We start from the raw sequence: 25,096 nt of genomic DNA, 5'->3' as shown, positions 1-25,096 counted from the left end.
TTTGGCCCTACTCCATGTTATTCTAAGGGGTACAGCTGGGATAAAGGATGAGCCTGAGCCAAGTCTGAAAATGGTCACAGAGAAGCAACAGATGGATCAGAGAAGCCATCAAGGGCAGCAAATCTTTTTCTAAATGAGCCCTGGGACAGCACTGAAGTTGGAGGAGAGAGGACAGCTCACTCAAGGGCCTTGTAATCATGCTGAGGAGCCAGAAGGCAACGGACAGATACAGGAGCTCAAACTGGAAAACAGAAATTTCCATTTCTGAAGGGAAATGGAGAATCAGTAGGTTTTCCGCAGAGTTCCGCGGTGCAGCCACAGAAATTCTTCAAATGTACTAATCAAAACTAGGCATATAAAACTCACGCGAGTTTCCAATTTCAAACTAAGTTCACAAGGCTCTTCATCAGAAGTGCTTCCATAGTACCAAGTAGAATAAGAACCTACCTTTTGGTTAGTGTTTTTAAATAGTTAAGCCTTCAGCCCTTATGAGAGGTGGTTGCTGTAGGATTTAAGTATGCATTCTCTGGGCCTGCAGAAGACTATTCAAATAACTAGAAGTTTATTATTTAGGTTTCTCAAAAACCTATCTTGTTTTGCATGTAAACCTTTTGACTGTACATCTGGGTAGGTGGTTAGGCCATTTTCATCAAAAGTCGGTCATAAACTAAGTCTGTTTTGTCCTAAATTAGGAATGTATCTGCGGTACAAGTGGGTGATGCAAAAATGACAATGCTCTCCTGGGAACAAGATAACCAGCTTTATTATGTAATTTTGTCTAGGGATGGCTGCATGTATTTTATCAACATTTACTTCAAGCAAATTAAATTTGAAGCCTAGTAACATCTCTGAAAGTTTATATCATTTCATTTTCTACAAACCAGTTGGGAGAGATAAAATTGACCATTATCTGTGATTTAGAAATGAGAAAACCAAAGAGGGGCTGTTGACTTGAAAAGCAGAGGTAGAACTCAGAAGCCATAGTCATTCTAGTTTCCACCCACCAACAGTGTTTACTGAATTGGGCTTTAGTAAGATGCCTATGACATACACAAACTGGCAATATGTAACAGTGCTATAAAACTCATGACTCTCATGACTATAAGGTCTACCAGGCTTCTGTTTGCATATTAAACACTACCATTCAGAAATAAAGATTTCTCTTTGGCATTTCTACTGTCCTGCTTTTTTATACCTCATTCCCGCTGGCACTTTTTTTTTCTTATTTTTTTTTTCTCTATTCTCCATTCTTTATGATCACTTTGTACAACCTTTAAAAAGTCACTTCAGGTTGACTACTTTAAAAACAAATCAGGGTATTAAGAATTATTTTGGTGTGCCTTTTAGAATTGCAAGCAATAAAGGCAAGGATACTGTCTCCCACCCTTCTGAACAGATACTAAAATGTTTTGCTCACCTAATTTTAAAATTTGAACAAGAAACAAATCTTTAAATAAAGAGAGGTAGAAAATAAAAAGTAGTCCAAAAAGGCAAAAGAAACACATTAGAGTAGGGTTCTTGAATTGGTCCACTTAGTCACTGCCTTCCAAAAGGTCAAATTTCAAAAACACTCTACCTTTTCAGTTATAATTATCAAAACAATAATCATCACACAGCAAACTATAGAAAGAGCCAAAGATTCTCTACTCAAGATATAAAGAGATCACAAAATTGTCTTAAAATACAAAGAAAATTTTATTTGTATATCAAAGACTCTAAGAAATGATGACATAAGGTTAACAGAGTTGATGTCAAGACACAAATAGGTTTGAAGTTATAGATGATAAATCACTTTGTTTTACTGAACCTTCCCTTGGTTATGTTAGAGAGCATCCCTGATATGCTCCCAGTTGAATCTTAAGCATGATGTGTCCAGGTGATATACTTGTAATTCCTTTCTGTTAATCCTCGTTATCTCTTTTTTTTTTCTTTTTCTTCTTTTTCTCTGGACTCTGAAAATAGCCAACAAGAATGCTTTGAAAGAGCTGTAATTGTATGGGTGACTAATCACTTTTCTTCATAAAATGCAAAACCAATCTGTTTCCCTTGAAAACAAATTCACGGAAAAGATTAAAATTCAAAATATAAAAACCCCACCTATAAAAGTAAGTTTCAGCACATCATACTCTCCCCCTCAATGCAAACTCAATTTTTAGTAATGAATTCTAGATTTGGGAAATGGCCTTTTATAATATAAATACAACAAAGCCATTTCACTTTTACCTCCCCATCAATGAAAACCATTTTTTAAAATGCCTGCTCATTTCTGATACAGAAAATAGATTGAAATATGGAGAACTGGCCCTTTCAAGTGAACATCGATAATTAAAAACAAACATACAGCAATTGCTGTGCTGGTACATGGTTCTTCCTCAGAAAGTGGTTCTTCCTTAATGTGTTTCTTTTTACCCTTTTTCTTCTTCTTCTTCACAGATGTTTCTTCTTCTTCTGCCACTTTTTCTTCTTCTTCCTCTTCTTCAACTGAATAGGGTAAGTGTAAAGGCACAACAAATTAACACTGTATCAGATCTCACTCTTTCCAAAAACGTTTGAGTCCTAGTTTTTTTTCCTGTCATTCTCATCAACTACCCAATGTTTGTTTTGTTTATTTTATAATTGGGAAGGTTCTCCAAGGCGTACCACTAACTTTAACAAACGATACAGATAGAGCTCAGGCAATTTTCTCACGAGCATGAAATCATGTATAAAAATCAGGATTAAAACAACGGTCATCTGATCTCCAATCATTATTGGGAAGAGAGTCAATTATATTAGAAATGGTTAAGAGCTTGCACTCTGAAGTCAGAAGGCCTGGGTTTAGTCTACTCTCTACAACCCTGAAAAATTGTATTTACCCCTGGTAAAACTACATATCCTCATCTATAAAACTTAAGAATGTCTTATCTTACTGGATTGTTACCGAGGCTTAAAAAGATGATGCATAGAAAGCACTAAGTATAATGCTTAGCACACATTACAATAAGGACTCAACACGTAGCTATCATTAGACATTCAGTGACCAGCTGGGTGCAGTGGCTCACACCTGTAATCTCAGCACTTTGGGAGGCTGAGGCGGGAGGATCACTTGAGGTCAGGAGATCAAGACCAGCCTGGCCAACATGGTGAAATCCTGTCTCTAATAAAAATACAAAAAAAGTTATCCGGGCGTGGTGGCACATGCCTGTAATCCTAGCTATTCAGGAGGATGAGGCAGGAGAATCACCTGAACCCAGTAGGCGGAGGTTGCAGTCAGCTGAGATCATGCCACTGAACTTCAGCCTGGGAGACAGAGACAGAGGGAGATTCTGTCTCAAAAAAAAAAAAAAAAAAAGAGAGAGAGAGAGAAATTCAGCAACCAAATAATATTTATGCCAGACTCTGTTCTGGCATAAATTCCAGCAAGGCACAAAAGGCAAAAATATTCATTTCCCTATGAATCTTTATTTTAGTGGCAGAGTGGAGAGACATAAATGATATATTACATAATAGATATTAAAGTGATAAGAATAAAAACAAAGCAGGAAGGGGAATGTTGGAAAAGGGCAGTATATATGGCCATTTTAGGCAGAATGGTCAGCAAACACCTAAAAGAGGTGAGGGAGTGAATGAATGATACATGTATCTTGAGGGAAAATATTCCAGGTAGAGAAGAGCAGATGCTTAAGTCTTAAGGCTTTTTGGAGGGCAGATAGGATAACTGGATGGAAAACAGGTTCAGGAAATAGCAAGCAGGCCAGTATGGCTGGAATAAATTTAGATTTAAAAAGCTAGTGGTGGTTCCACTGTGGCTACTACATGCTTTCAAGTAGAAGTGAGAGGATTTGCTGTCAGACTAGATTTGAGTTATGAGAAAAAAGTCAAGGTTGATGGCCAAAGCAACTGGAATCGTCACATACAGAAAATGGGGGAGGACTGGGTGTGGTGGCTCACACCTGTAATCCCAGCACTTTGGGAGGCCAAGGTGGGTGAATCACAAGGTCAGGCATTTTGAGACCAGCCTGGCCAACATGGTGAAACCCTGTCTCTACTAAAAATAAAAAATTTAGCCGGGCATGGTGGTGCGTGCCTGTAATCACAGTTACTCAAGAGGCTGAGGCAAGAAAATCACTTGAACCTGGGAGGCAGAGGTTGCAGTGAGCTGAGATTGTGCCACTGCACTCCAGCCTGGGTGACAGAGCAAGACTCTGTCTTGGGCAGGGGTGGGGGAAGAGGGGGGAAATTGTGGGATGAAATATTGACAGATAAATCGGAAAAGCTTATTGGATACACAATTGAGGATACAAAAGACAGAGTTTGGTGCCTCAAATGCTACTAATGGGTTTAGGGATCTCCTTACTTTTCAATAAAAAGAAGCATAAAAGTTAAATAAATTATTTCTCTATCAAGTATACTATCCACATTTGTAGAACATACACTTTTGACCACTAAGCTACTTAGAAACCAAGTTAAAGCAATCATTGTGTTAATGCTTTACTCTTTTGCTAGACTTGCTAGTAGGTGTTCAAGAAACCCAGGTTTAACTAATAATGGGGCCCCTGCTTATCAACTTCACAAGACAGCCTAGTTAACTGGTGAGCACCTACTAGATACTGTAACTATGACGGCAGGCTACCAGTATGTGTTCCTTCTAGTCCACTCCATATAACAGAAACAATGAAGAAAATCACTGTTCCATCAATTCCATATTACTTCTTAACTATAAAACAAAAAATTTTCAACAACCAATTTAGAAAACGCATTCCTTTTTTCTCTTAATTCTCAAAATAGTTCATGTAGTAGAAACTGAAGTTTTGGTACTCTTAGTAAAATACCTAATTTGACCAAACTTCTCACATTTCCTCTGTGAAGTCTGATAAATTTAACAATATCATAACTATTTCCAGAGAACATCATGGCATTATTAAAACACCATTAGCGTTCAACGAGCAGTTTTATAATAAAGTGCAATGGCATGTACTTGTAAGACTCACAAAATCCATAGTTCTAAAGAAATGAGTATAAGTTGTGTTTAAAAAAATTCAAACTAACCTTTAACTTTAATCTTGGCTTTTTTTGCTTTCTTTTCAGTAATTTCATCCTCTTTATCTACCTGTTCTATTTTGCGTTTTTTAGAACAGGTTGGAAGTGTGGAGTCACCAGAAGGATCGTATGTCTTCACTTCACTGAAAGACCCAAAAAGTTTTAGAAAATCTCTACAAGTATCTGTAATTGAAATAATTCTCAAGAGATAAAGAAAATGCCATTAGATAATACTTACATAAGCACACAATGTTGTTTCATTTTAGTGGCTTTGGGGTAGTTTATGAAGACTAATAGTTTCCAAAAGTTAAAGGTATTAATATTTTTCAAGTAGGTCAATCACATTCAAGAGAAGTGGTGAGCTAAATGAATTCTGATTTTAGTAATCAATGTAGTTACTATGGTACAGGAAAACACTCAATCAGCATGGGGGAAATGAAAGGAGAAAATGTCTTCACACCTAACTAGAAAGTGAAAAATGAACCAATCCAACTTTCAGAACACTGCGCAATTAAATGAAAAAAAATAAAAACAAAAAAAAGCAAAACAAAAAATCTAAACCAAGCTTAGTATAGAAGTCTTCATCACAAGATCACAAGCAGAACAAGAAAGGATACAAATACATACACATGGAAAAGATTCCTTAGAACCCAACATTTGCTTTTGTTCTAATGTAAGCAGAAAGAAAATACTGAAATGAGTGCCTAAAATGTGAACTGATGCTTTAACTGTATATGTTTAAAGTAAAAAGCATTAATTGCACAGGAACATTAAAAAAGTTGGTTCAAAACAAGCTAAAAAATGTTCTGTTTCTTAAGCAAACTTGTAAACTGCATGACTATTTAATTTTTATAGGTTAAAGACATTTACAATTTAAGAAACAAAGACCCATGTTTGTCAGAGATAATAAGTTACAGACTGTAAATATTGCAGAATGTATGGCTATTGTAGAAAGCTTAGAAAATTCACAAAAAAGAAAATGTGAATGCCCACCGAAACACATTTGACTTCCTTCCAGAACACACTAATTATACTTAAATATGTATTTATAATTGCTAATGTTACTATATATTACTCTCCTCATCCACTTATAGTGTAAGATTTTACTATTAAAATTCTTGAAGGAGGCCAGGCGCTGTGGCTCACGCCTGTAATCCTAGCACTTTGGGAGGCCGAGGCAGGCGGATCATGAGGTCAGGAGATCGAGACCATCCCGGCCAACATGGTGTAACCCTGGCTCTACTAAAAATACAAAAATTAGCTGGATGTGGTGGTATATGCCTGTAATCCTAGCTACTTGGGAGGCTGAGGCAGGAGAATCTCTTGAACCAGGGAGTCAGAGGTTGCAGTGAGCCAGGATCACGCCACTGCACTCCAGCCTGGCAACAGAGAGAGACTCTGTCTCAGAAAAATAAAAAAATAAAAAATAAAAAAATAATAATAAAAAAAACAAATAAATAAATAAATAAATTCTTGAAGGTTTATGAGCCCTGAAAGTATAATTTATTGGGTTAATGACTGGGAACATTTTGAAGAATCCTGATACATACTGTGAAATGGCTTCCTAGAATAGCTATACCACATTCTACCTCCACCATCACAACCTCACCAGCATTGAGCATTACCTCAAATAATAACCCAAATACCCCTCCACATACAAATCTTTTGTTAATCTGATAGTTAAGTTTGAATGCTTTATCATGCCTCAGTCATTTTTAGACTTGTTTTCTGTCTTTATACTTTTTACAAAATAGGTTTCTGTAGGGACTAACTCTGAATGAACTTTTTTTTGAGACAGAGTTTTGCTCTTGTTGCCCAGGCTGGAGTGGAATGGCGCAATCTCAGCTCACTGCATCCCTCCGCCTCCCAGGTTTCAAGCGATTCTCCTGCCTCAGCCTCCGAAGTGGCTGGGATTACAGGCGCCCACCACCACGCCCAAATAATTTTTTGTATTTTTAGTACAGACAGGGTTTCATCACGTTGGCCAGGCTGGTGTTGAACTCCTGACTTAAGGTGATCTGCCCGCCTCGGCCTCGCAAAGTGCTAGGATTACAGGCAGGAGCCACTATGCCCGGCTGAATGAACTTTTTGATAAAGAACATATTATAGAGAAACTTTAGATTTAAAAATTTACTATCAATATCTGGAAATGAATAAATACGTATATGAATGAAAACTAGAAGTTAATGTGGAAAACTAAATGGCACGGAAAAAAAGGGGTGCGCACAACATGAGTTAACAATGTGTTATATTCTTAAAAATTGCTACGTAGATTTTAAGGTGTCCTCACTACAAAAAAAAGTATGTAAGACAATGCATGTTAATGAACTTGACTTAATCATTCCTCAATGTGCACATTTTCCAAAACAACATGTACACAATAAACAATTTTTGTCAATTAAATAAATTTGAAAAACTATGGGCACATCAAGGTGAAATTTACAAAATTGCTGTCAATAATTAACATTTAAAAAAACTATTCACCCCATCCTCACTTAAATGTACTCACCTTTTGTGTTCATATTTTTCTGTTTTTGCTAATGCCTTTCCTGTTCCACTTATTTTTCTTATCTAAGACGGAAAGGAAAAATTACAAATACAATTCTAAGTCATTTTATAATACACTAAACAGTCTAGTGAATCAGTGGGCCAGCAAACAATTTCTGCTATTTTGAATAGCATATCCTAATGGCAAATGCTGTTGTATACATCAATTCTTGGTAAATAATAGCAATTGTTAATAGTAGGCACAAAAAGAATACTTTAGACATACTAACAAGGATCATAAAACTGTTTAGCAGATAAAGTAACTTCATAAATTTACTAAGCTTATTAACTTTTGACAGTTTAATACTTCTGGAATAGGCATGATGTGGTACTCTTACCCCTCTATCTTCCAAAGTTCTCAACCTGGCCTCTAATTTGGCTCTGTTCTCAACTCCCATTGCAGAACTTGAATCCTCACCAAAAGCATCATAACGGATAGCCAAAACAGTTTTCGCTGCCAGCATTCGAGAAATCTAATAGAAAAACATGAAGAACTATATTCCATGTTCAGATGTAAAATCCTCAATAACTGGCTCATGACACAGTTCCAGCAAATTATCACATTTATTCTAGGATGTTTTAAAATCAGGAGTTATAAAACTATTATGAATCATACAATTCAAATCATCCATCGTATTTCAATCTTTGCCACAATCTAATGGCCATACATCACCACCAATTCTGTGGTGAAAAGATTTTATAGCAATTCCTGTCAAAAATTAGCTCAAACTGGATTTTGTAAAATAACTTTACTTTCTACTCACTGACATTAGTTCTGTGCCTTGAGGTCATTCAAAACAAGTGCATCTTTTTCCCCATAACAATCTTAAATATGTGTGGGTTCTGACTGGGGACGGTGGCTCACCCCTGTAACCCCAGCACTTCGGGAGGCCGAGGCAGGTGGATCATGAGGTCAGGAGATCGAGACCATCCTGGCCAACATGGTGAAACCCCGTCTCTACTAAAAACACAAAAAATTAGCTGGGAGTGGTGGCGGGCACCTGTAGTCCCAGCTACTCGGGAGGCTGAGGCAGGAAAATGGCATGAACTCAGGAGGTGGAGGTTGCAATAAGCCAAGACCACACTACTGCACTCCAGCCTGGACGACAGAGACAGACTCTGTCTCAAAAAATAAATAAATAAATAAAAAATAAAAAGTGTGGGTTCTTTTTCAACCTAATTAACATTTTATTTTATTGCACCCTTTGTTTCCCTCTACCACTCTGCTCTAAATTTTATCAAATTTCAGTTTACTTCTGTTACACAACACATCTTTCAAAAATATTGAAAGTACTTAACTTGTCTAAGCCTCAGTTTCACCATCTGTAAAACAGATACCTACATCTCATAAGGCTACTCAAGATTTAGGATGGGCATGGGTGCTCACACCTGTAATCCCAGCACTCTGGGAAGCCAAAGTGGGTGGATCACAAGGTCAGGAATTTGAGACCAGCCTGGCCAACATGGTGAAACCCGTCTCCACTAAAAATACAAAAATCAGCCAGGTGTGCACATGCCTATAGTCCCAGCTACTCAGGAGGCTGAGACAGGAGACTCGCTTGAACCCAGGAGGTGGAGGTTGTAGTGAGCTGAGATCAAGCCACTGCACTCCAGCCTGGCGACAGAGCAGGACTCCGTCTCAAAAAAAAAAAAAAAAAAGGTTTAGTGAATTCTGTCAAAGTGTTTTTGCATAATGCATATGCTATTTTTTATGATTCATAAATGTTAGTTTTTTTTTTTTTTCCTGCCAGAGATAATATTTTCAGTGTGCCAAACACAGGGAGATCCTAGGGAAAAAAAATACTAACACAATGAAGAAACTGGCTTTAAATCAACAAATAACAGTTTCTTCTAACCTTATCCTTCAGTGTACACAAAGTGCTTTTTATTTAAATAACTCACCATTCTCTAACAAGAAAGAGACAATAGAAAGATTTAATGTGTACCATAGAAGAAAAAAGGGTTGTAAAAAATGAAAAAGTCCAACCTCAAAAACAAAACAAAACCCTGTAACATACCTTTCCTTTGTGTTTGGGACTTGTCTGGCCTACGAGTGAAGCATGATAAATGAGACCGTACTTAGGGGTATCCCGTCTAGATTTGAGGGCTCTGAAAAGTGCCTTTTCTGCTCCAAGAATCTGAACCGTAGAAGCTGCATGCTTGGCCAAATTCAAAAGAGAACCTACAAAAGAAAAAAGTTACAAAGAATGCACCTCCAAATATATGAATGTTCCATGTACTAAAACAAAAGACCTATACAATATTATAGCCACCATAATAAAAATCACATATAATATAGAATTCTGTAATCCGGAATTCCCTAAAAACCTTGATGTTTCATTTGTAATTTCTTCATTAGCACAAGCAGGTTTGCAATGAATGCCTAGGACAAACTGAAGGTTAAGCTTATTAAGTCCAATGTTTCTATTCACCTGAGAGACGGTAGTACCATTCTATATTTCATTAGTGTACTACAGGAGTGACAGAAATGTCACACTCCGGAACACTAGGTTTTAAGTCTCTTGCCACCCCACTCAGCTCCCCCACCATCCCTATCTAACCATTACTCATTTTTGTAGCCCTCTCTGTGGGGCAGTAGTACTGCAGTGCTTATATTCAAGTAAACAATGCATAAAAATAGTTATGCTGGCATTTTTTTTTTTTGAGATGGAGTCTTGCTGTTGCACAGGCTGGAGTGCAGTGGCGTGACCCTGGTTCACTGCATCCTCCGCCTCTCAGGTTTAAGCAATTATCTGCCTCACCCTCCTGCTAGCTGGGATTACAGGTGCCCACCACCAGGCCCAGCTAATTTTTTTCGTATTTTTAGTAGAGACAGGGTTTCACCATCTTGGCCAGGTTGATCTTGAACTCCAGACCTTGTGATCCACCCTCCTCGGCCTTCCAGAGTGCTGGGATTACAGGTGTGACCCACTGCACCTGGTCGCTGGAATATTGTTATAACTGTTCTATTATTACTGTTGTTCATATCCCACTGTACCTAATTTATAAATTAAGCTTTATTGTAGATATGTATGTTTAGGAAAAAACAGCATATACAGTATAGGGTTCAGTACTATCCTCTGTTTCAAACATCCTTGGAAGGGGGAGCTTAGAATATATCCCCATAAATAGCTGGGGACTATTGTTATCAACATGCTGCTTAGTTAGATATGCTGTATAGAATATTTATTGTCAGAAAACAGACTCAATATTAATGCTATGAATTTAAGCACTAGACATAGTTTAAAAAGTGTAATAAATACATAGTTCCTTTTTTTTGAGATGGAGTTTCGCTCCTGTTGCCCAGGCTGGAGTGCAACGTCACAATCTCGGTTCACTGCAACCTCCACCTGCCGGGTTCAAGCGATTCTCCTGCCTCAGCCTCCCAAGTAGGTGGGATTACAGGCTCACGCCACCAAGGCTGGCTAATTTTTGTGTTATTAGTAGAGATGGGATTTTACCATGTTGGCCAGGATGGTCTTGAACTCCTGACCTCAGGTGATTCACCCACCTCAGCCTCTCAATGTGTTGGGATTACAGGTGTGAGCCACCACACCTGGCCAACAAATACATACTTCTATTAACCCCTGCCATTGCTTACTGCTACAACTTTAGCTGTACCTATGAAAATGGGTGGAGGCAATGAAATCATCTGATCTTATAGCTGAGGGCACTTGAATGAAATCTTTGATTAATGATGCAGCTAAAGGAGGTATGCCAGGTCAAGCGCACTGGCTCATGTCTGTAATCCCAACACTTTGGGAGGCCGAGGTGGGCAGATCACCTGAGGTCAGGAGTTTGAGACCAGCCTGGCCAACATGGCAAAAACCCTGTCTCAACTAAAAATGTAACAATTAGCCAGGCATGGTAGCAGCGCACGCCTGTAATTCCAGCAACTTAGGAGGCTGAGGCAGGAGAATTGCTTGAACCCGGGAGGCGGAGGTTACAGTGAGCCACTGCACTCCAGCCAGTGTAACAGACTGAAACTCCGTCTCAAACCAACAAACAAACAAAAAAGGAGTTATGCTGTTTTAAACACTCTGATGCAGATGATATAGGATCTTTTTTGATGGATTATAACAATGTCTCCAAGTAACATAAAAATGATGAATCAGCACTTCATTTTATTTGTAGGTATTCAATTACATAGCATTTTAATTATAGCATATCATCCTTATAATACTGCCACACACATATACAAAGTTTTATTATAATCAGTCGTTGAAAATATTTTTCAAAGTCAAACATATTACATCCGCACACTCAATAGTGAAACTAAGATAATCAATCGAGGGCATAAATCCTCTACAGTGATTTCTTAAAACTGTATTCAAATCTAGGTCTAGTGAGTTTTTATTATGAAAATGTTAACTGTTTTATCCTTCTGCATGCATCTGATTATTCTAATTAACCATAACAAACTTCTAACAATGGACCACAAGTGTCTCAGAAGAGGTAGTGACTAAAGATGCCTTCATTATCCAAAAGGAAATCAGGCAAACAAACAGAAATCATCATTGAACACTTGGCCCTTAGTGATCTCCTACATACCATCTACTTTTGTGTTATTAGCTAAAATTTCTTTAATAGCTGTGGTTTAAAGATGTAAACAAAATCCTAACCAGAAAATACTTCAAACACTAATATTTACAAATTACATTAAAACCATCACCTGCATGAGCAATAAGCCGTGCTCCAACTAATTCCCCAACCATGACTGTAACATTGGGTGCAATGGCCATCATTCGATTTTGTAGATATTCATAGAGCTGGGTTCGATATTCAGAGATTTCAATCACCTAGTATAAGGAATAAAGTAAGTCACAAATATCATATGAGTAAAAACAGTATAAAATTCCTGTCTAAAACACTGGAGCCCTCAATCATGGAAGAGCAGCTACACAACCCTGGGTACATCAAATATGCCTAACATCAGTTTTCTTTTTGTTTTTTGAGACAGAGTCTTGCTCTGTCACCAGGCTGGAGTGCAGTGGTTCAATCTCGTGATCCTAATATCAGTTTTCTATAAAATGGCTGTAGTGAGAACTTTCTTATGTAATGTATGTAAACCACCTAGTCCACTGTCTGAAAATCTTAGTCAATGGAACTGTACTTTTAGAAGATTCTAGGCCAGGCACGGTGGCTCATGCCTGTAATCCCAGCACTTTGGGAGGCCAAGGCGAGCAGATCACGAGGTTAGGAGATTGAGACCATCCTGGCTAACACGGTGAAAACCCATCTCTACTAAAAAATCAAAAAAACAAAAACAAAACAAAACAAACAAAAAAAAATCTAGCCAGTCCTGGTGGCAGGCGCCTGTAGTCCCAGCTACTCAGGCTGAGGCAGGAGAATGGCATGAAACCGGGAGGTGGAGCTTGCAGTGAGTGAGCTGAGATCGTGCCACCGCACTCCAGCCTGGGCCACAGGCGAGACTCTGTCTCAAAAAAAAAAAAAAAAAATCTAAGCTCTAAGCAGCTCCCAGGCCCAGTGGTTCTCGCCTGTAATTCCAGCACTTTGGAAGGTCGAGGCAGGTGGATCACAAGGTCAGGAGTTCAAGACCAGCCTGGCCAACATGGTGAAACCCCATCTCTACTAAAAATACAAAAATTAGCTGGGCATGATGGCACATGCCTGTAATCCCAGCTACTCAGGAGACCGAGGCAGGAGAATCGCTTAAACTGGGACCTGGGAGGTAGAGGTAGCAATGAGCCTGAGAATGTGCCACTGCACTCCAGCCTGGGCTATACAGCGAGACTCTGTCTCCCCCCCAAAAAAAAAAAAAAGTTTCTAAGCAATAAACACTTGTGTCATGCTCTCTTTAATTCCCATATGGCTATCTTCAAATCTGAAAGAAAAAAAAAAAAAAATCACAAGATACAGACATAAAACTCAGAATTAAAAAGCTCAATCCATAATTCTCTGCCATCTTTTTTTTCTGATGGAGTTTTGCTCTTTTTGCCCAGGCTGGATGCAATGGCGCCATCTCGGCTCACTGCAACCTCCATCTCCCTAGTTCAAGCGATTCTGTCTCAGCCTCCTGAGTAGCTGGGATTATAGGTGCATGCCAGCACACACAGCTAATTTTTGTATTTTTAGTAGAGATGGGGTTTCATTATATTGGTCAGGCTGGTCTCAAACTCCTGACCTCAGGTGATTCACCCAACTTGGCCTCCCAAAGTGCAGAGATTACAGGCGTGAGCCAACACACCCGGTGTCTTCTCTGCCGTCTTAATTGATTTTTGGTTAATTCATTATTCAGACGATGATTGTAAATTACTTCCTTTTAATATGTATTTCCCCCTTTTAAGTATACAAATCATGATGGCATCAGACGAGGTAGTGACTGAACACCCTCATATTTATGTTATCAGGTGAACAACAGTAAGTGTAAATCATCATTGCCATCAGAAAAATTAGTATTATAGAGCTGGTAACACCACAACTAGATTCTCCAGAAGTAAAATTTACCTGGGTGCAAAGATGCAGAATATTGCAAATATCTTCTTCTGAAACCTCTGTTCCCATTGATATCTCTGCAGCTGCTTTTACTTCTGCTTCAACTTCTTCTGGCAGCAACTCAGAAAGTTTGGCAGAGGCATAGTTCTTCCTATCGCCTATGGAATGTTTGCAGAGGATGAGGGAGAATCACTCTTCAACAAATTATATAAAATCCAGCAAACAGTCAAAAGAAAAAGTAGAAAGCCAATGAAAAGGATGCCTAAACAAAACAAAAAAATGAAGAAGTTTGACCTAATATAATAGTTTTCCTCATTTAAGGATTTAAGTTTAGACATGAAATGTCTCCCCACCACCTTCCTCCAAAAGATAATCAGAGTAAAAACAAGACAAAATATGCCACAAAACTTATTACAGAAAATAAGTAGCAAAAATTTAAAAAGACATGACTAATAATAATGTCACAGACAATTTTATACTGAAGCTGGGGCCAGTAATTTGTAAGGCAAGTAAACCATCAATCAATCAAGTTCCTCTGCATATTAACAAAAATCAACAATCAAGTTCCTCTGTATATTAACAATACAGACAGCAATCCTGTCTGTAACACTAAATACAGCTATTTAGTGTTGGGTACTGATGTCATATTTTAGGCCACCTAACACTAAATACAGCTATTTAGTGTTAGGTACTAATGTCATATTATAGGCCATCAAAATCTAAGTTAAAATTCATTTTGTTTCTTAAATTTAAGACACTAAATTGCTACATTTCCCAAATACATGGAAATTGCAAAAAGCCTGGGAATCTTGCTTAACAAAATGCTATACGTTATGTTTTAGGAAGCAATCAAATTCATTTACTTTCAGTGCCTTAAAGGATGAACAAATTACTCACCAACTTTCTGTAAACACTTGCAGTACGTCAAATTATCTGAAATAATTTTTCCTAATTCAGGGAAATGCCAGCCATACCATTCTCTACATCGCATAATGTAGTTGTTTAGTTCTTTATCCAAGTCATCTAACAAGGCTGTAGTAGATCAAAAACAAAAGAAAATCAGGAACTTAAAGGGATTTATTGTGGTAAAATATACACAATATAAAATATAACACTTCAGGCCAGGTGCAGTGGCTCATGTCTATAATCCCAGCACTTTGGAAGGCCGAGACAGGCAGATCATGAGGTCAGAAGTTCGAGACGGGCCTGGCCAACATGGTGAAACTCCGTCTCTACTAAAAATACAAAAATTAGCCAGGCGTGGTGGCTCATGTCTCTAACCCCAGGTACTCTAGAGGGCTGGGGCAGAAGAGTCACTTGAACCCAGGAGGTGGAGGCTGCAGAGCCGAGATCGTGCCATTGCATTCCAGCCTGGGTGACAGAGCAAGACTCTGTCATAAAAAATAAAAAAATAAAAATAAATAACACTTCAACCATTTTCAAGTGTACTATTCAGTAGCATTAAGTACATTTATGATGTTATGCAACCATTACCACTATCTATTTCCAGAACAATTTTATCATCAGAAACTGAAAAATTCTGTACCCATTAAATAGTAACTCATCCCACCTTCCCCCCAACCTCTAGTTATCTCTATACTTCAGTCTCTGAGTTCACCTATTTTAGGTACTTCATATAAGCAGAATCATGCCAAGTACTTTGTGACTATTTCACTTAGCATAAGAAATGAAATGTGTATCAGAATTTCATTTCTTTTTAAGGCTGATTGACATTCCACTGTGTGTAGAGGCTGGGTGTACGTTATCCAAAATGCTTGGGACCAGAAGTATTTCAGAGTATTTGCAAACACATGTGAGGTTATTTTGAGGATGGGACTCTTCGAGATGGAGTCTCGCTCTGTCACCAAGGCTGGAGTGCAGTGGCGCAGTCTCGGCTCACTGCAAACTCTGCCTCCCGGGTTCACGCCATTTTCCTGCCTCAGCCTTCCAAGTAGCTGGGACGACAGGCGCCCGCCACCTTGCCCGGCTAATTTCTTGTATTTTTAGTAGAGACGGGGTATCACCGTGTTAGCCAGGATGGTCTCGATCTCCTGACCTCGTGATCCGCCCGCCCTGGCCTCCCAAAGTGCTGGGATTACAGGCATGAGCCACTGTGCCCGGCCGTTTTACATAATATTTTAAATAATTTTGTGCATAAAACAGTTTTGACTGTGGCCTATCACATGTGGTTAGGTGTAGAGTTTTCCACTTGTGGATTTGTGTGGTAGCACAAAAAGTTTTAGATTTTAGAGCATTCTGAATTTCAGATTAAAGACATTCAAGCTGCATCCACAAGGCAGTTTATCCATTCATCTGTTAAAAGGTATCTGGGTTGTTTCCACTGTTCGGTTTTGTAAATAACACTGTTATGAACATTGGTGTACAAGGAACTCTGAGTTCTTGTTTTTAATTCTTTTGGGTATAAATCTAGGAAAGGACTTGCTGCTTGAACACATTTTTTTTTCTCTTTTTGGAGACAAAGTCTAACTCTATCACCCAGGATGGAGTGCAGTGGCGCAATCTCAGCTCACTGCAACCTCTGCTTCCTGGGTTCAAGTGATTCTCCTTCCTCAGCCTCTCAAGTGGCTGGGACTATAGGCACACGCCACCTCAACTGGCTACTATTTTGCATTTTTAGTAAAGACAGGGTTTCGCCATGTTAGCCAGGCTGCTCTCGAACTCCTGAGCGCAGGCAATTCACCTGCCTTGGCCTCCCAAAGTGCTAGGATTACAGGTGTGAGCCACTGCGCCCAGCCGAATACTTTTTTGTGTTTTTGAGATGGAGTGCTGCTCATGTTGTCCAGGCTAGAGTGAAATTGTGTGATCTCAGCCGACTGCAACTGCCGACTCTCGGGTTCAAGTGATTCTCCTCCCTCGGCCTCCTGAGTAGCTGCAATTACAGGTGCCTACCATCATGCTCAGCTAATTTTTGTACTTTTTTTTTTTTTTACTAAAGATTGGGTTTCACCATGTTGGCCAGGTCTCAAACTCCTGACCTCAGGTGATCTACCCGCCTCGGCCTCCCAAAGTGTTGCGATTATAGGCATGAGCCAAGGCCAAACGCATTTCTAAAATAGAAAAATGATTAAGATTTTGAGTTTTTTTGTGTGTATGTGTGAGATGGAGATTTGCTCTTGTTGCCCAGGCTGGAGTGCAATGGCGCTGTCTCGACTCACTACAACCTCTGCCTCCAGGGTTCAAGTGATTCTCCTGCCTCAGTCTCCCGAATAGCTGGGACTACAGGAATGCACCACCAAGTCTGGTTAATTTTGTACTTTTAGTAGAGATGGGACTTCTCCATGTTAGGCTGGTCTCAAATTCCTGACCTCAGGTGATCCTCCCGCCTCAGCCTCCCAAAGTGCTGGGACTACAGGCATGAGCCACTGTGCCTGGCAGCTTTTCAGCTTTCTAAAAATCATTTAATGACACAGCAGAACATACAACTACAAAGATTCCACTTATGTTTTTAACATTTTCATGGAAAAACAGAAATGAATTAATTAACGTAATGTTAACTCTGTGATTCATATAATCTCCAAATAGTCAACCTCTGCCTCCTGGGTTCAAGTGATTATCCTGCCTCAGCCTCCTGAGTAGCTGGGATTACAGGTGCACGCCACCATGCACATTTAATTTTTTTGTATTTTTAGTAGAGATAGAGTTTTGCCATGTTGGCCAGGCTGGTCTTGAACTCCTGACTTCAGGTGATTCGCCCACCATGGCCTCCCAAAGTGCTGGGATTAAAGGCGTGAGCCACTGCACCTGGCCTCCTTTCTCTTTCTCAACAGATAGAATCATAAAAGATACAGTTTCAACAGTAAGAAAACGCATGAAGGACAGAGCAACAAATCAGACTTTGCATGTACTATACTTACAAATTGCCTGAACAATCATTGTGTCTACTTTATCAGCGCTAAATTTCAATCTATATCGAGACAGGCTGGGAAAAAAGGGGAAAATAAATTAGTAAGATAGCATCTAGGGAAAGCATTTAAATTAACACCTTAAAGTTTTTTTTTTTTTTTTTTTTTACTCAAATCAGCCTGTAGTCAGAACTATAATTGGTTTTTCTAAGAAGAAAAATCAGCTAAGTAGAAATGCACCATGCAAGATCAGAAAATACACATTAAAAAAAAAAACTATATATACTGCTACGATCTGTATTTCTGTAACATGAATGAGTTTATGTATGAGTGACAAACAGAATAAGCTGTGTAATACAAAAGTCATCTTGGACTGGGCATGGTGGCTAATGCCTGTAATCCTAGCACTTTGGGAGGCCAAGGTGGGCAGATCACCTGTTAGCAGTTCGAGACCAACCTGGCCAACATGGCGAAACCCTGTCTCTACTAAAAATACAAAAATTAGCCAGGTATGATGGGGCACGCCTGAATCTCAGCTCCTCTGGAGGCTGAGGCAGGAGAATCGCTTGAACCGGAGAGGCAGAGGTGGCAGTGAGCTGAGATCGCGTGCTACTGTACTCCAGCCTGGGCAACACAGCAAGACTCCATCTCAAAAACAAGCCATATTGGTTCATGCAATCTTTTATAGCACACATTAAGCTTTATACTACCAGTTAAGAACTTTGCCGGGCACAGTGGCTCACACCTGTAATCCCAGCACTTTGGGAGGCAGAGGCAGGTGGATCACGAGGTCAGGAGATTGAGACCATCCTGGCTAACACGGTGAAACCCCGTCTCTACTAAAAATACAAAAAAATTAGCCGGGCATGGTGGCGAGCGCCTGTAGTCCCAGCTACTTGGGAGACTGAGACAGGAGAAATGGCGTTAACCCGGGAGGAGGAGTTTGCAGTGAGCCGAGATTGCGCCACTGCACTCCAGCCTGGGCAACAGAGGGAGACTCCGTCTCAAAAAAAAAAAAAAAAAAAAAAGAATTTTGCAGTACTCTTAACATCTGAAAACAGAAAGCTGTGGAGTAACAATATTGTTTGTATATAAATGTTTTTCATCTCAGCACAATTAACATTTTGGGCCTAATTCCTTGTTGCAGGGGCTGCTCTATGCATTATAGGACCTTTAGCAGTATCCCTAATTTTTATCCACTAGATGTTCGTGGCAGACCCCACCCACCTCCAATTGTGACAACCAAAAATGTCTATGGACACTGGCAAACGCCCACTGAGGAGACATCTGATTGCCCTTGATAGGGAACCACTGCTATATACAATGCAGATTTACCCAAGTTTGGATTTGTGACTCAGTTTCACCATTTGTTCCTCTTAGAAACACTTATTACAAAGCTCTCTCTGACCTTTGTACATTTTTGCTCTTAACTCTAACTTAGCAGCTTCAACCCTTTCAATCTATGCTCACATTTTAATTTTAAAATAGACCTTTTTTAATTGTAGTGTTGTTGTTGTTTTTTAAGATGGAGTCTTGCTCTGTCACCCAGGCTGGAGTGCAGCGGCACGATCTCGGCTCACCGCAAGCTCCACCTCCCAGGTTCATGCCATTCTCCTGCCTTGGCCTCCTGAGTAGCTGGGACTACAGGCACCCGCCACCGCACCCAGTTAATTATTTGTATTTTTAGTAGACACGGGGTTTCACCATGGTCTCGATCTCCTAACCTCATGATCCGCCCACCTCGGCCTCCCAAAGTGCTGGGATTACAGGCGTGAGCCACTGCACCTGGCCTGCAGTGTTTCTTTAATATGAACTTAAGATGTCTTTTGAACTGTGGTAATAATTTTATTAGGATTACTATCTGATAGTACTGATTACAAAATTGCATAGGTTTTGAGCAACTACCTACCATTACTTTCTTCACAACCCTGTTAACTGTAGTGCAATTCCAGAGCATTATGCTTTTCATGAACAGATATATCACAACAAAGCAGTAATGCCTATTCTAAGGTAGAATAATGCCTATTCTAATTAAATATGATAGGGTTAAGATGCAATTAAAAATAGGGACATGGCTGGGCATGGTGGCTCACACCTGTAGCAGCGGCACTTTGGGAGGCTGAGGCAGGTGGATCACTTGAGCCTAGCAGTTCCAGCCTGGGCAGCATGGCAAAACCCCGTCTCTACAAAAAGTTAAAAAATCAGCGAGGGATGGTGGCACGCATCTGTAAGTCCCAGCTACTTGGGAGGCTGAGGCGGCATTGTTTGATCCCAGGACATCAAGGCTGCAGTGAGCCAAGATTGCACCGCTGCACCCTAGCCTGAACAACACAGTGGGACCATGTCACCCAAAAAAAAAAAAAAAAAAAGAGGCCAGACGTGGTGGCTCAAGCCTGTAATCCCAGCACTTTGGAAGGTCGAGGCGGGTGGATCATATGAGGTTAGGAGTTCAAGATCAGCCAGGCCAACAAGGTGAAAGCCCGTCTCTACTAAAAATACAAAAATTAGCTGGGCAGTAGTGTTGCACGCTTGTAATCCTAGCTACTCGGAAGCTGAGGCAAGAAAATCACTTGAGCCTGGGAGGCAGGGGCTGCAGTAAGCTGAGATCACGTCACTACACTCCATTCTGGGCGACTGAGTAAGACTCTGTCTCAAAAAAAAACAAAACAAAAAGAGACACACGAGGTCTTGCTATGTTGTCCGAGGCTAGTCTCAAACTACTGGTCTCCCAGAGTTGGGATTACAGGGGTGAGCCACTGCACCTAGTCCTCTTTGCCTCATTAAATATCAGAGTAAAATAACCAAAACACAAATACACACCTACCCCTTAAGACCATAGCAGATGACAGAATTTGGGGAAATATTAAGTAGATGGAGGAGTGGCATGACTTAGCAGAGATAAAAGAGGGAAAGCCCAAGAAATAGGGGATCCAAGATCAGAGTAGAGAATTCCTTTGATGAGGTTTTGAGGTTTTAACAACCCAGACAATGGAGCCAGACTGCCTGGGTTCAAACCCTGGCTTTACCACTTACTAGCTATACTGACCTTGGGCATCAGTTTCATCTATAAATGAGGATATTACTATAATCGTCTTCATAAGGTTCTGATGAGGTTCAAATGAACATTTGTAATATTCTTAGAACAGTGCTATGTTAAGTGCTTATCAAATAAAAGTAAGTTGACTTTATTTTCCAGTAATTCTCACCTGTGAGCCAATCCAAGACACATAGCTGCCATTTCACGTGGTTCTACCCCAGGGATTAATCCATCCATTTGTGAACGAATTCCTCTCATAAGTTCATTAACAACAGGACTATGGATACAACTGAGATTCAGCTTTTCCTACGAGAACAAGAACATCTATATTAAACAAAGAAAAAGAAGACTTACCTGAAGTTATTATTATTAATTTTTGAGACAGTGTATCGCTCTGTCACCCAGGCTGGAGTACAATGGCGCAATCTTGGCTCACCACAACCTCCACCTTCTGGGTTCAAGTGATTCTCCTATGTCGGTTTCCCGAGTAGCTGGGATTATTACAAGAATGAATCACCATGCCCAGCTAATTTTGTATTTTCAGTAGAGACGGGGTTTCACCATGTTGGCCAGGCTGGTTTCCTGACCTCAAGTGATCCGCCTGCTTCAGCTTCCCAAAGTGCTGGGATTACAGTAATGAGCCACCGTGCCCAGCCTGAAATTATTTCTTAAAGTGGCACTGACTTAAATATATGCATTTCTCAGCTGGACAAGAAGTATAATTTCTAGTGTGTTTGTAGATTACTTGAGTGTATCACTGGTGGAAGTAAAAACTGATACAAACTTCCAGAAGGTAGCTTGGTTATGTAAGATAAAAGCTATAAAAAGATTAATATAATTTGACCAAGTAGTTGGTTTAAGGGGATCTTTTACTACCTGCTATTTAACTTTCTTTTTAAATTACAGGTTATGCTGGGTGCAGTGGCTCACGCCTGTAATCCCAGCACTTTGGGAGGCCAAGGTAGGAGGATCACAAGGTCACCAGATCAAGACCATCTTGGCCAACATGGTGAAACCCCGTCTCTACTAAAAATACAAAAATTAGCCGGGCATGGTGGCAGGTGCCTATAGTCCCAGCTACTTGGGAGGCTGAGGCAGGAGAATCTCTTCAACCCAGGAGGCGGAGGTTGCAGTGAGCCAAGATTGTGCCACTGCACTTCAGCCTGGCAACAGAGTGAGACTCTGTCTTAAAAAAAAAAATTACAGGTTGGACGTGGTGGCTCACACCTGTAATCCTAGCACTTTGGGAGGCCGGGGCATGGTGGCGGGTATCTGTAATCCCAGTTACTGGGAAGGCTAAGGCAGGGGAATCCCCTGAACCCAGGAGGCAGAGGTTGCAGTGAGCTGAGATTGTGCCACTGCATTCCAGCTAGGGCGACAGGGCAAGACTCTGTTTCAAATAAATAAAATAAAACAATTAGCCGGCACGCCGGCACGTGCCTGTAGTCCCAGCTACTGAAGAGGAAGGATTGCTAGAGAACAGGAGGTCAAGTCTGTGGTGACCTGTGAGACTGCGCCACTGCCTGCACTCCAGCCTTGACTTTCGAACTGTTCTTTTTTTTTTTTTTTTGAGATGGAGTCTTGCCGTCGCCCAGGCTGGAGTGCAGTAGCGTGATCTCGGCTGACTGCAAGCTCCGCCTCCCGGGTTCACGCCATTCTCCTGCCTCAGCCTCCCAAGTAGCTGGGACTACAGGCGCCCACCACCATGCCGAGCTACTTTTTTGTATTTTTAGTAGAGATGGGGTTTCACCATGTTAGCCAGGATGGTCTCGATCTCCTGATTTTGTGATCCTCCTACCTCGGCCTCCCGAAGTGCTGGGATTACAGGTGTGAGCCAACATGACCGGCCCAAATTGTTCTGCTTTCTGCATTTGGGAAGCTATTTTCCTAGTCTTTCTATCCACTCTCACATTTTATTTCATCTTCAGCAATACACCCCTACTAAAGTTTTCTAATAAACAATTTCTAAAAAATATAAGGACCCCATTTTTGTTGAAAAAAGAAAAATGTGGCTAGACAAAAATATGGCATGATATACACAGAATGTTAACATTATATATGGGTAGTAGATTTGTTAAAGACAATTTTTATCATTTTTTTCTTCTATATCTTTTACAACAAATAGGTATTGCTTATTTGCTTGGTTCAGCAGATGTTAGGGGAAATCCAGTATCATGCAGCTTAGAGAAAAGAGAAAAAAAGTATTAAGAACTTATGATAAGCAACTGATTATAAAGGCTAGGCTTTGTAGTTGGTATGCTGTGAGATCTGACTAGCAGGCATGACCAAAAAAATCATGACTTTACCTTTATGACCCCTCCTAGTTTAGCATCAGCTACTGCCAGCGGTTCATGGGCTTCTTTTACTATTTTCTTCAGAACTTTCTTCAGCTGCTTATTGATTTTGCCCTCCATCAGAGCTGTGAATGCTTTTCAGGAAAAAGAAAAACAAAAGCATTAACTCTCAAATTTTTAACTTTGAGACCTTGTCCTATTTGACATTTAAAAAAATAAAATAGGCCTTTCAAAGGGCTTGAATTTAATGTTACTTCTGAAATGAAATGATATATGTTTTATAAGTTACAAATTTCACAATTTCATTTGATCTTCCCACCCTCATTTTTGCTACAGAGTCAGGGGTAAAATCAGGTACAGAGTTTCTTTCCCTCTCACAAGAATCTTCTCATGAACTCAAGAGAGAATCATGAAACCTTAGAAACAATCTTTTTGGGAAGACAAAATAGATTCACTTTCCTTTGTCATTTCAAATAGACTGTCCTGAAATACCCTAAAATCACATCAAACCTAGTAAAAATGAGTGTAATCATTTTCAAAGTTCTGCCACAACATAAGCGTGTTTGAGTGAAAGACTTACCTTTGCTCGTATCTCTGCTTGTACACCTCCAGCAATGTCAAACTTAGTAGCAAAGGCTACCTATTCTATTTTGAGACCCCTGGTATTTCTGGGAAGTTCTAAATCGGCTACTTTATGATACTCATCCTTCCTTAGACCTTTATTCCCATTTTTTGGACCCACATGAACTAATACCTCTTCTGATATTTATCTGACATTTGACTGAGGTAAAAGTATGCTTGGGTTACCCAGGCATGGTGGCATGTACCACCAGCCTGGCTAACATGGCGAAACCCTGTCTCTACTAAAAATACAAAAATTAGCTGGGTGTGGTGGCACATGCCTGTAGTCCAGCCACTGAGCTGGGAGGCTGAGCTGGGAGAATCACCTGAGCCCAGGGAACTCGAGGCTGCAGTGGGTCATGATCATGCCACTCAACTCCAGCAGCCCAATGACAGGAGCGAGACTCTGTCTCAAAAAAACAAAAACAAAAACAAAAACCATAGAAAGTATGCTTGGGCCGGGCACGGTGGCTCAAGTCTGTAATTCCAGCACTTTGTGAGGCTGACGCTGGCAGATCACCTAAGGTCAGGAGCTCGAGAGGCCAGCCTGGCTAACATGACGAAACCTTCTCTTCACTAAAAATACAAAAATTAGCTGGCCCTGGTGGCTCATGCCTGTAATCCTAGTTACCTGGGAGGCTGAGGTAGAAGAATCACTTGAACCTAGGAGGTGGAGGTTGCAGTGATATCGTGACATTGCACTCCAGCCTGGGAGACAAGAGCAAAACTCCATCTCAAAAAAAAAAAAAAAAAAGAAGAAGAAGAAAAAAGAAAAATGCTTGGAAGGAAGGAAGTCAACAATTTCCAAGGTCAGGCAGTTTGCACTTAGTAAGTAAGGTCTTGCTCTTCCCTCCAGATCGTATATCCATTTGAATTACGATCAAATGGATAATCCCAGCACTTTGGGAGGCTAAGGTGAGCAGATCACGAGGTCAGGAGATGAGACCATCCTAGGCAACATGGTGAAACCCTGTCTCTACTACTAAAAATACAAAAATTAGGTGGGCATGGTGGCGTGCACCTGTAATTGCAGCTACGTGGGAGGCAGAGATTGCAGTGAGCTGGGATTGCGCCACTGCACTCCAGCCGAGGATCAGTCTCAAAAAACAAAAAAAGACTTGCAAGTTGAAAACACAATCAAGAATAAAAATAAACCATTTCAGGCCGGGCGCGGTGGCTCAAACCTGTAATCCCAGCACTTTGGGAGGCCGAGATGGGCGGATCACGAGGTCAGGAGATCGAGACCATCCTGGCTAACA

The 25,096-nt window shown here is 40.3% G+C and overlaps 1 protein-coding gene and 2 non-coding genes across 4 annotated transcripts in view; all 3 read right to left on the bottom strand.

Moving 5' to 3' along the window:
* Positions 1–1,676: 1,676 nt before the first annotated feature.
* NOP58 (NOP58 ribonucleoprotein) overlaps positions 1,677–25,096 on the bottom strand; it is a 36,700-nt gene continuing 13,280 nt past the window's right edge. For both annotated transcript variants that reach the window (XM_023219089.1, XM_023219090.1), the window contains 12 exons: positions 23,229–23,350; positions 21,092–21,228; positions 17,898–17,962; positions 14,920–15,054; positions 14,035–14,180; positions 12,239–12,365; positions 9,585–9,748; positions 7,905–8,039; positions 7,529–7,590; positions 5,029–5,162; positions 2,342–2,481; positions 1,677–1,952 (listed from right to left, as the gene is read on the bottom strand). In XM_023219089.1, the coding sequence (XP_023074857.1) occupies positions 1,902–1,952; positions 2,342–2,481; positions 5,029–5,162; positions 7,529–7,590; positions 7,905–8,039; positions 9,585–9,748; positions 12,239–12,365; positions 14,035–14,180; positions 14,920–15,054; positions 17,898–17,962; positions 21,092–21,228; positions 23,229–23,350 (1,418 nt within the window). In that variant the 3' untranslated portion in view covers positions 1,677–1,901. The remainder of the gene's footprint in view (positions 1,953–2,341; positions 2,482–5,028; positions 5,163–7,528; positions 7,591–7,904; positions 8,040–9,584; positions 9,749–12,238; positions 12,366–14,034; positions 14,181–14,919; positions 15,055–17,897; positions 17,963–21,091; positions 21,229–23,228; positions 23,351–25,096) is intronic.
* On the bottom strand, positions 12,008–12,091 carry LOC111549431. Its single transcript, XR_002733739.1, has one exon. It is a non-coding gene; the product is annotated as a small nucleolar RNA SNORD11 (small nucleolar RNA).
* LOC111549436 lies at positions 13,886–13,973 on the bottom strand. Its single transcript, XR_002733740.1, has one exon. It is a non-coding gene; the product is annotated as a small nucleolar RNA SNORD11B (small nucleolar RNA).

Source organism: Piliocolobus tephrosceles, chromosome 11 (genome assembly GCF_002776525.5).
Source record: "Piliocolobus tephrosceles isolate RC106 chromosome 11, ASM277652v3, whole genome shotgun sequence".
NCBI classification, from domain to species: Eukaryota; Metazoa; Chordata; class Mammalia; order Primates; family Cercopithecidae; genus Piliocolobus; species Piliocolobus tephrosceles.
This window is presented reverse-complemented; position numbering and strand designations above follow the sequence as displayed.